The sequence below is a fragment of the Trichoplax adhaerens genome, genomic scaffold (assembly GCF_000150275.1).
Source record: "Trichoplax adhaerens TRIADscaffold_13 genomic scaffold, whole genome shotgun sequence".
Lineage (NCBI taxonomy): Eukaryota > Metazoa > Placozoa > Uniplacotomia > Trichoplacea > Trichoplacidae > Trichoplax > Trichoplax adhaerens.
In genome coordinates this window covers 1,021,242-1,033,424 of record NW_002060955.1, presented here as the reverse complement: position 1 = coordinate 1,033,424, position 12,183 = coordinate 1,021,242, and the positions used below count along the sequence as shown (strand labels likewise).

The window sequence follows — 12,183 nt, the reverse complement described above, 5'->3', positions numbered from 1 at the left end:
TCCTTTTTACGCAAAATATTATGCAGCATATCTAATAAATTTGTCTATTACTAACCCTTAATGCTAGCTCTAAGTTATTGATTACCAGAAACACGCTATGTGATAGCAGTTTCAGAATTTCTTATTCCTTAGCATTAAAATAATATTAGCGAGCAGTTGCATAGTATCGCATACTATTAAAGATGACAAATTTCTAATAAATATAGGATTTACTTATTTACCGTCGAACATCTACCGACTGCTAAATTTCACTTCTTTTTTTGATGAATGGCTATTCATTCTTTGCTATATCTTAGAATAAGAAGCAAATTAAAGCTAGTCAAAATAATCAATCCATAGATTATTGATTGTCTTAAATGGAATAATTTGATCCACATTAAGAACTCGGTAGATCGGTATTATAAAGAATAAAAAGTCGTAGAATAAATTTAATTCAGTAATATACCCAACTTATTAAATTATCGCTAACAAATAAGTCTTGATTATTAGTGTAGAAGTTATCATCATCGTGGATATTGTAGGCCTTTTTTTCAAATTGCATATATCTAAAAGACTATTAGTGAATAATAATTTGAAATGTAATCATACATTAATGTTTTATATTCCATGGTAGAATGAATAATCACTTATATCGGCTAGTATGCCATAAAATCCCTTCAAATAATGTAACCCATTTTATTTTTACGTAATCAAATTTTTCGAGATTATAGGGGCACAAAAATAAATGGTTCATTAAAGACTTGATTAATTACGTACGAGTATTTACATTGGTGTCTCAATGCACAAAGCTGCTACCATATTGGTAGATCCTCAGTTGTATACTGTTGCCGATAACAATCAAGTATTCTATTTTCAAACAGATTTCATCGAAGTATAGCTAATATCCTTCTCTATCCATTAACCACTAGTTTTGATCAATACACAACTAAGAGATCATGATAATATTTTTAATCATTAAGTTAATATATACCCTATGGATTCTATACTGATTTAATCCTGTAGCTTTACGCTATTTTAATGAAGAAATTTCTTTACTATGACTACCATTCTTGGATAGCTTTCAGTGAAATCCTTTTTATCGTCCATTCTTTCGGCATTATACAGTATCAATTAGATAAAAAGAGTCAAAACTAAGCAAATCGAAGTAAAAACAAATTTTATCCGTGTCAATTTTATTTTTATATCTTAATTATTGATAAGAAATGATAATAATAATATTGGAATCTGAAGTATACTTTCTATTCCTGTCAATTTCTATTTAACTCCAATATTCTCACTTCTATTTTCCTCTTTCCGCTTTTGTAATTGACTTTTTCGATCAAAATTTCATGCATTATCTATTATCCATGCCATTGTCTTTACATTTATTATCTAATTTTTATTCTATACTACCACTTTAAATTATTTGTTATCTTGTAGAATAGCTTTGTTACCTATTTTAATTGCATAGCAACGTTCTTAACTTTTTATAATATTTCATTATTTTTAGTGGGTCTAAAGATACTCTCTCGTTTTCTATCTTCATACAAACAATATTAACTAATCTCGTTTTTATATTTAGTCTAAATTATTAAATTTAATAAAATAAGTTTCTTTGCTTTATTCCATACTTTTTAACTTCTATTTTCTGCAAAGTGTCATTTATCATCATTCACATTTTTTTCTTCTCTACTCCCTTAAATATCCTTCCATGTCTTTTTGGTCGACTAATCCGATGGTTAACTACTGAAAGTGTGACAAAAACTATGGGTATTACAGTTAGTGGTGAAGATAAAGCCGCCCGAGAAAAGAGCACAGACATTGATAAGAAAATTCAAAATGAAAAAGACAAGTCCTTAAGTGAAGTAAAGTTGTTACTTCTAGGTAAGTACTTACTTTCAATCCATAAATGAAATCAGACAATATTCGTTCATTGATTTTAATAGTAGATACTGTAGTGTACTATAAAATGAAGGCGAGTTTTAAAAAGACTAGGAAATTTTTTTTTAAGTACATCAGTGAGAATCATCCATTTTTCCCTGACAATTTTCCATTATCATAGATAGAATACTTCAGAAAACTCTAGCATTATTTAGGATGTGATTAGTCTTAATTTCATAGCAGTACAAATACGGATCGACTATATATATATATACTACTCCACAATCAATAACTTTTCTACTCATTTTTACTTTAACTGGAAGCTATGGTTATTTAACTATATTTACAATCTATATAGAAAGATTACTTATACAGTGTAACGTTATAAAATTTACTTTCCACCCTTTACATGTCTTATTTTCTGATCGGACTGAACGGTACCCCTTTCCTACTAGTGTTGCCTTTTGATTACGCATTAAGCATATAGGGATAGGATAACGTTTTAAAGTATTGATACTGATCCTATCTTCGGAGAATGGCAATCGGTATTATTTTTCCTTTTGTGTCTTGAATGTATTTACTAAGAAATAATTATCCATTATGGACTTTGTGAACGATCGGCTATATCAAAAATTTTACGCATTAGTTTTTATGATTCAAATCGATGAACACATTTTCTCTTGATGTAATTGTTCGTTCAAGGAACTGATGATATACTGCTTAGCCTATTTATTCTATGGATTTCATATTAAAATATCACAAAAAATGAATTGAATGTCGAGATGAAGCCCATAAATTGAACTTTCTAGTTAAAACTATCTTTACGTATGGAACTTAGAATCGTTAATCAACAAGTACACTTTCTTACACTCAATCTTGACATGAATCTTTTATATAATAGTAAATCCTATTAAAGATGGGTAGGCCTCGTTCATATATAACATGAAATCGACCGTAATTGTAATATTAAAGCTCAACTGCATCCATACTTAGCACCTAGCATTGGAGTTGCAGAATTATAATCCTCATAAAGATTGTTTTATGATATCTGTTCCATAGATATGAAATTATCTCAAACGTTAGAAAAGGCTGGACTAAATTTTTAAACTCTCATCCTTTCCTGTCTAGATAAACTATGAATTGATTTGTATACCATCGTGGAAAGTAGTTTATTTTACAGGTTATACATTTGCTTGTCTCATTAAAAGTTAAGTACATTTCGCTATAATATTGTTTTTTTATAACTGCCATCAATATGGTCATGTCTGTCGTTGGTAGACCTGCTAATATTAAGGAATTGAATATGAAGAAAAAACTCATATTCAGAAACATAAAAAGAAGCAAATTAATGCATCTATTAGCTTTAACTGTACGTATGCAAAACTACTATACCAGCATGAGGTAAAGGAAGCTAAGAAAGTAGGCCACTGAATTACGCTACGTTAGATTACCATTATTCAACAACAGAAAAACACTTTGATTTGTTTCACTTATCATCCAAGAATTTGCTCCAGCAATTTTACGAATGAGACGGTAGAAATAGAAGAAAATAAAGCTATTAATAAAATGCTATAAAGAATAATCATGCATATCGAAATGTGATAGTAACAGTATTAAGATTATGAAGTAATTGTCACCCTAAGAATAAAAGATATAAGTCATGATAATGAAATACCTTTCTAAAATGGTATTAATACACGGGCATACAAGATTAGTTGGCAATCCTATCAAGGAAAATTATAGCAGCGATCCGTTTCTTATTCTATGTCGAACTATTTGTTAGTAATTGGTTCCTCAAAACTGTGTGATAACAATTTTCGATGACATTTTTTCCCACGGGTAATATCTCGTAGGCAGAAGAATATTATTAATAAATTAATTCAATATTGCATTATATCACAGTATCTGAGATGCTTGATCAGAAATTGAACTCTGTTTCTATCATAACGTTAAAATTTTCATGCTTCATATCCAATGCTCACTAAATCTATATCGTAGCAGCTGAAAAGCGTTTTCAACTTATTTTTCCATTTACTACATTATATAAAGTTGAATACTACAGATAATCAAGCTTTCCAATTTTAGTAATAGTTACATTTTTGACACATTTCAACAACTATATTCCAATAATATCGATAAGGCTATAGCTATACAATATTATAAACAATCTTACTCTCTATGGTATTAAGCTAATACTGGTATAATTTGATGTCATACTTCGAATAAATGAGATTTCAAATACGCAATACTATAGTCAATTGACTTTTTATCTTCTCCTTCTCTCTACTCCTTAGTTTAAGAGCACTTGTCTAAGTTTATTGAAACTATTTATTCGTAGATATCTGTAATAGGAAATCGTAAAATAGATGAAGTAAATACTTTTATTCTACGTAATGAAGCAAATGAAAAAAAACTTATTTCACATAGATTAGGATTTTAAATTACACTATTCGACTATAATCTAGCTTATGACTGATCGTATGCAATCAACTGATAGGTTTATTGTTCATTTATAAAAGGCTAAAATAGAAATATGACTGCTTTGTACTATCAGTCCTTCGTGAATTCAATATCGAAATGACATGTTTTTGATTCTAAGTATTAAACTCAATTCTTTGTTTTTCTTCATTTATTCGGTAATAAAGTTACTGTTAAATGAAATAGTATTGATTCAGTACTGAATTTAATAACTTTCCTCACCTGATTAGCAAAATGATGGAAGTTGGTATATTATTGTACAATAAAATGCGGCATTGCAGATAGTTTTACGCTAGTAGAAATTTTTAGCTTTTGATATTACAATACACCTCTACCTAACTGTAGCACTGTTCTAAGCGGAAATATACCATTATGTTGACTCTGAAAATACTCGTATATCAATCGCTAGCTCATTTCTTCATTTTTATTAGCTAAGAATGTATATTATAGTTACAGCATGAAATGTTACTGATTAACTGTTCTTAAAACTAGGTCAGTGTTAGAGTAATCAAAATCATTATCACGAAATGTTGCCGCCTTCACTCACATGTAGACAACAGTTCAAGTCCTACAAATCGATAAACGCTTACAAATCATATTTTATTCTTAGCTATACACTTATTCATAGAGAATTAAAATAGCAGAGACACTATGAGTATTCTATCCATGTTTTGTTAGTAGTAACCATTAACATTATAATCCATTTCAGCAACGCTGTAATTTGTTACTTCCTCTGTTAGTAGGTTACTATCATGAAAGAATTTCTATAGGAGTTTAAGGAGTTAATCTTTGTGCAGGATTATAGATATCTATGTATAAATACCTATAATATAGTTTATTGGTCTATTGTCATGAAGTAAAAGTATTTGATAGCATTCATAAATAGAAATTTGATTGAAGAGGGGATAAAGGGGCTTCGAGAAAGCCCAAACTGTTTCGTCAAAAAACTGTTCAATATCATATTGATGCCAACGATGAAGATATTTAGTTATCGTGAATTTAATCTAGGAACGACCAGTTCAAGAACAGATCATGAACATATCGCGTATGTTTTCATCGGAATATCATGGGTAGTAACGATAGCCTCTAAAATCTTTTTGTAAACTCAGTCATTCATCGCATTATTATTCCCAGTATTCGAACTGTAGTATGGAAGGTGGGCTACAATAATTTTCTTTAATTCTACAGCTAATCCATTGCGCATTGTGGGATATTATTTCCGCATCAAATCCTCTTTTCAGCACGCATGCAGAATATACCATATTCTAATTAATCCTTTATCCCTACAGTACAATGCTGAATAAATAACAACAAATACCGTTACATCTGACGATACTTTGTTTGCTATCCAGTATGTTAGTATGCTAGTCTACATGTGTTAGTAGTCATTAGTTTAAATTGTAAGCAAGAAAGAAACTTATACAAAATACTTGCTAATTAAAAGTATATTTGCAATCGGAGCATTTACCAGTACATAAGAGCCTACGCTCCGGCTAAGGAAACTTTGAATTAATATAAACCGTGTCATTAGTGTTGATTAAGCGCTATCGCCAAAAGCCTTATTTTAAAATGTATGGAAGCTGAACAGGCTTTAAATATACTTTAATTGTACGGAAAGATATGGAATTTTTTGACTAGAAATACATTGGTTTCAACCCATAATCAGTGTTGATTCAGGGCAAAGACGGGTTTAAATTTTCTCTAGTTATATTATGACTAAGATCTCTTGATTATGTACTACAAGGTAGATCAAGACGACAGGAAAATATCGTTCGGCTTAGTGGCAGCAATTAGGTGAGACTCAGTTTATAGGCAAGCAAGAACAAATGTATAAGAGGACGGAGCGTAGTAGCAAGAAAAGGCACATGAAAGATTACGATTTCTAGAGATAGGATTGAGGGCAGATACGCAACTAAAATTAGAGCAGCTAATTTAGTTTTAAATCCGTGACATAAATTTATATCCGCGTAAGTGAAGGATATCATAAAATATTTACAGTCCTTTCTTAGAAATAAAATAAGCATACAGTAGTAAACGATATGAAGCTTAAAGCAGCAATATACATCGAAAAAATGACAAAAAATTTAATTTTTTCTTAACTTCGCTGTGCGAGTTTAATATAAATTCGTTCTTCTACCGATATGCAATTTAATAATTACATCTCTAGCGGCGGGGGATTTACTTTATATACCTTATGCTGTATAATCGGGTGACAATTTTTCTTAGAATTACTGGAGTGGTTTAGCTTGTCGAGCTGCTATCTAATTACGCTTATGTTGCTCTAGTGGTTCCAATTGAAAGCCAGCTCCTGTTAGGCTAATCTAGTAATCATTTATAGGCCTAATAGAGGCATCACTGCCAAAATAATACAATTTATACAGTATACTAAATTTCATTTCCTTGAATAAATATTTAGGTAATCTTGTAGTCCAACTACCTACATTATCGTTTTAGAGATGCGTTATCATATTACTATACTCGTAGGTATTAAGTTGCCCTTGAAATAAATATCGATGTAGATGTTGGATAAAAACGTGCGATCTATTACACTTAGGATAGTTTATTATACTACAAGAATATATTCTAAGCATTTACTTGGGAAGGGCAGTGTTTTAACCGGAATATCTTATAGTGTTTATTTGTGTGGTGATATAATCTGGTATAGATATAATTCAGGACTTAGCCAGTTAGTTGCGCAAGTGAGTATCTATCTCATAAATTTACATTAGAATTAGCAAGACTAGATACTTGTAAAATCATTTCGAAAGAGTAGTTTGTTGCTTACTTAATTTCATCATAAATTCCCCAAATTTAACAAATTGTCAATCTGGCACCTATATCATGGATTAGATCTTGATCGTTTTTGAACCCATTACTTTCTTAGTATAATTTATGCTTTCTGAATTGCTTTAATGATTAAAAAATTACAATTATAAGCTTTATACCTCTTTTCTAAGGATTGCAATGAATTGGCCATAACTAGATCTGATCTTAAGTTTACTACAGGCTAGACTTTCCTTTTCTAGCAAATGGCATTAGAATAAATATGAGCGGCATTACGATTTGATTTTTAATAAAGACTGTGGGAAAACTCTAAGTAAAATAGTCTCATTTCGAATTTTTATACAAGTTCGAACAATTTTATGGTCTAAACTATCGATTTCGTAATACTTGATTTAAACATCATTATTAGTAATGAAATCTCAAATACTGTATAGACATTTCAGACTACACCAAGAAGGCCAGCATACAGTAGTTTTAACCAACTGATACAGCAATTCTTCTTTCCTTGTTGTTGTTGTTTGTGATATTGTTATTATTGTTATCCCTTTTAAGAAAGTAGTCATAGCTGCAGGTTATCATTAATTTATAGCTGGTTAATTATTTTAAATACGTAAAACGTTTGGCATACATTTCAATCAAAAATTGACGATTCCTTACAAGAAAGTCAACGTTTTTGCTTAGTATCGAACATTGAAAGAAAATTTTTTACTCATTCTAATGTCATTTGTCAATGTTTATGGAGTGCTGTCTTAACAAACAAACAAGTATAATAATACTCTATTTATGCATAACATATGACGACATTAAAATTTCTAGTTGGCCCTTGAGTGAAATAAGAAATATCGTGTATCAAGACTCATAAGGCGCATTAGGAACTTTTACGTCTTTGAAATCGACTACTAATAAATAACGATTTAATCAACGTAAATAAAAAACATCTTTCATGTAACTATTCCACTCTTATCTACTCTTATTTTTCAGAATTTATAATGATGAAGCATATAAAATAACTTGTATAGTTTTGAAATATCTGCTTTCAGTTATCAAATAGAAATTACAAAAAATAAAATTAATCAAATGTGCTATTTAATTTACAGTCTTGTATAGTAGAGCATTTTTATAAAATTTATTTGCATCACCTCTTCATCAGCGATGAGCATATAGATAGGAAAGTTAATCAGTTCCACATGATTCGGTTCTGCCGAATCATTGAACTATTGGATGATAGCAAATAATTTTCTTTCAGAATTTATCTATTCTTATTTCATTACTGATGTAACAGTAGTACAATACTGGTTCACTAGGTGTAGGTTAAAGAATTAGGGTTAGTCATCTCCCATTACTATTAAAATTACAACTTCAATTTGCTAATTTTACGCATTGGTTCAAATTATTAATTAATAGGCGCTGGTGAATCTGGTAAAAGTACAATTGCCAAGCAAATGCGGTACGAAATCAATAAAATTCTTTACTATGTTCTAAATTACAACTCTGCATTATTTCTAGTAATAACCATTAAATGTTTTGAGCTACTGAATGAAATAATATCAATAATGCCCTTCTATCATATCTATCTTGCGATATATTTTATATAGGATTATCCATGAAAGTGGCTATTCAGATGAAGATCGACAGCAATATAAATCAATAATCCATTGTAATGCTATTTATTCGTTAAAAGCAATTATTGAAGCTATGAAAGTTTTAAAAATCGATATTTCACGTTCTCATACAAAGGTGAGTATTATCGTTGGAGTGCTCATTGCAGAAATAGATAATTTAATAAAAGTTATTAAAATGAAATATTGATTTGTCCAATCAGATCGATGCTGAAGATTTTCTAAGATTAATATATGATAGTCCTGATGAAGTTACGCCAGAGTTAAAAAAGATTATGAAACGATTGTGGAATGATCCTGATGTACAGAAATGTTTTAATCGCTCTAGAGAATATCAGTTAATGGATTCTGCATCATAGTAAGGAAAATGAATGCATATAAACTATTAAATTCGATGACTACTGTAAATGAATATAAAAATTTCATGGAGGCTATACAGTATAATTGCTAGATCTGTACCAAGTTAATAATAAATTTTTATACGATGTCCAATAAGTACGGTATAAACAAGTAGACAAAGTGACGGAATTGGTAATGGAACTTTTGCAGTATTAACGAAACACGATTTATTTTAGCTATCTAGATGACTTAGATCGCCTGGTACAAGATTCTTATTTACCATCGGAGCAAGATATATTACGAGCAAGGGTTAAAACCAGCTCTATTAAAGAAACAGAATTTGAATACAAGGGTCTTGAGTTTAAGTAAGATATCAATATAGAATTACTTGTAGGTAAATTTTTAGTCGGCAATAATATTGTAGTCGATTTCACTATATTCTCCATTACACTCATCAATTTCTGCTCTGTTTACTCATAACTACATTACATAACTGCCAATCGCCATACTTTATCGTCAAAGGCTACGTAATAGACTTTAATCTTCTATTTCTACCGATTACTTTCTCAAACTAGAATGATCGATGTCGGTGGGCAGCGTAGTGAAAGAAGGAAATGGATACACTGTTTTGAAAATGTTACTGCAGTTATATTTTGCGCGGCTTTAAGTGCATATGATTTGGTCTTGCAGGAAGACTATTTTACGGTAAAACGGATGAAAATTAGTTGTAATCTTCGAATATGTTTAGCTACAGCTGATAGCATTTTTAATATTATCATATTTTAAACGCTAATACATACATGTTTCATTAAAAAACTATTAGAATCGAATGAAAGAAAGCCTAAATTTATTCGATTCAGTCTGTAATAATCAATGGTTTAAGAAAACCTCTATCATATTATTCTTAAACAAGACTGATATCTTTAAAGAAAAAATTAGAAAATCTCCTATTACCACTTGTTTTCCGGAATATAATGGTAAAAAACTGTAATATGAACCATTGCAAAGAATAAATGAGCTATAATTATCTAGGAAGCACAGTCTGAGCTATAATTAGTTTAGATAATTCGTTAATACACAACATCTATTTCTTGAATTAAGCATAAAAAACTATACACTAACCTATAATTGCGCTTAAATTTTAGGAACAAATAGTTATGAAGAAACAACAAGTTATATACAAAAGAAATTTATATCTCTCAATAGTAATGGGAAAGAAAAGACCATCTATTCTCATTTCACGTGTGCTACCGATACAGAAAATATAGTATTTGTATTTGCTGCAGTAACCGACGTTATACTACAAAAAAATATTAAAGAACACGGTCTGTTGTTTTAATTCATGACGATAACTGCCACTTGAGGTTCATGTAGTGAAGTGATAGATTTGATCATTAATCGTAAATGTAATCGATTTCGAATAAAATCAAAATCCTGAATATTGCCTTGAATAAGGCATTTATAAACACGATATGATCTAATTTTACATTTTATCGCATAACCAAAGATCAAATTTAACTCCTAACATAAGAACAAGTGAATGTAATGCTATATATTTATTGCCATAAGAGTAATTAGGAATTGACTTCATCATTATTCTGAATTGGTTTATGATGAAATTTGCTTTAATGAATATTGCAGTAAGTTATAGAAGATGATGAATAGGTTGCTTCTAATAGCTGATAATTTCTACTAGAGCAACATATGGTTTTTATGATCAATTATTCCTTTGTATGCTAAATGTATTAATGCTGCCAGTTATTGTGGATTATAAAATATGCTAATTTGATATTACTGATTCTGTAATATTAGCTATACAAAATCATAGAATAGCTCAATTGGATACTGCTGAACGATTAGCTATGCTTTTAGCTTCTAATGCATGTTATATAGTATGCGGAACTAGACACGAAAAATAGATTGCGTAGAAATTTTAAATTGCTCTGTTATCCTGCGTTTTTATTTGCTACACTAGTAACGCCTTTCCATTTTTTTTTAAACTTTCAATCATAGAAAATTAACTGTGCTGTTTTCATCTATGTAACTAAAGTTAACTAGCTTTATTGAACAATTTAGGCAAAATATATGTTATATACTTACACTTTGCTCTATTAGACTGATTTATTAGTATAAAAATTAATAACCTGTGAAAGTAACTCTCATAGTTAACGGTTTGAGATATGAACAGTAATTGCAATTAACGCTGCATGATCTATAAACATGAAGACAATAATTTTTCCCATATTTTACATTAATATTTGTAAAATGTTTAATGCATCTTAGTAATATTGCTATCGTTATTAATCCAGAAACTAAAATTTATTCACATCGGCAGCATGCTATTGCTTGAGTTAAGGTAGAATGTAAAAACAAGCATATCCTGATATACATGTAGATATAATGACGACTAACAGAAATATGTATATGAAAGATACTGTACTGAGTAACAATTTTCAATAACATTTATTCGTTTAACTGGTTGATTAACTATACCAGAGCTGTAAAGTTCGTAATTTCTTCCCAATAATGTATGAACCAAAGCATTGAATACAATCTGTATCTCTTTCTATCTAACTTGCTACAATTATTGAACTTTGAGCAAAAGTTGAAGGGAATGTCAGCGCATAAATATGCCTTTACTAGCAATTTAACATGCAAAATTATACGTTAATTACTTCTGATTTGATGTACTGAATTTTAAAACAGAATTAAATTTATCGAATAAAACAATACGACAAGATTGAAAGGCTGCTTTTGGCTGAATGATATAACAAATTCTAAATTGGGCTATTATAAATAACGTAAAAAACACTAAGTAACTACTACGATAAACGTACATGGATTCATGTTTCGCTAGTCTGTAACTCGCAGATGAACAGTCTTAAACACTAATGTGAATTTAGGAATTACACTAAAGTTATTCTAATCAAATTACCAAATTACATAATTATCTAAATATCAAACACTTTATCAAGGTCTTTTGATGATAAAATAATATCTAAGTATATCGCATATAAAATAATTAGCGTCGCGATAATCTAATTTTATTATAGATAAGAGATAGTTCATTTATAGAACTACACACATTGCAATACAATGCTTA

The 12,183-nt window shown here is 29.7% G+C and overlaps 1 protein-coding gene across 1 annotated transcript; it reads left to right on the top strand.

The window, feature by feature from the left end:
- Nucleotides 1-1,745: 1,745 nt before the first annotated feature.
- Nucleotides 1,746-10,419, top strand: TRIADDRAFT_30457 (uncharacterized protein; the record flags this gene model as incomplete). Its single annotated transcript, XM_002116075.1, has 8 exons — nucleotides 1,746-1,863; nucleotides 8,527-8,569; nucleotides 8,718-8,859; nucleotides 8,945-9,099; nucleotides 9,317-9,445; nucleotides 9,656-9,785; nucleotides 9,904-10,057; nucleotides 10,226-10,419. The coding sequence occupies 8 exons, from the start codon at nucleotides 1,746-1,748 to the stop codon at nucleotides 10,417-10,419; spliced, it is 1,065 nt and encodes a 354-aa protein (XP_002116111.1).
- Between the last annotated feature and the right edge of the window lie 1,764 nt (nucleotides 10,420-12,183).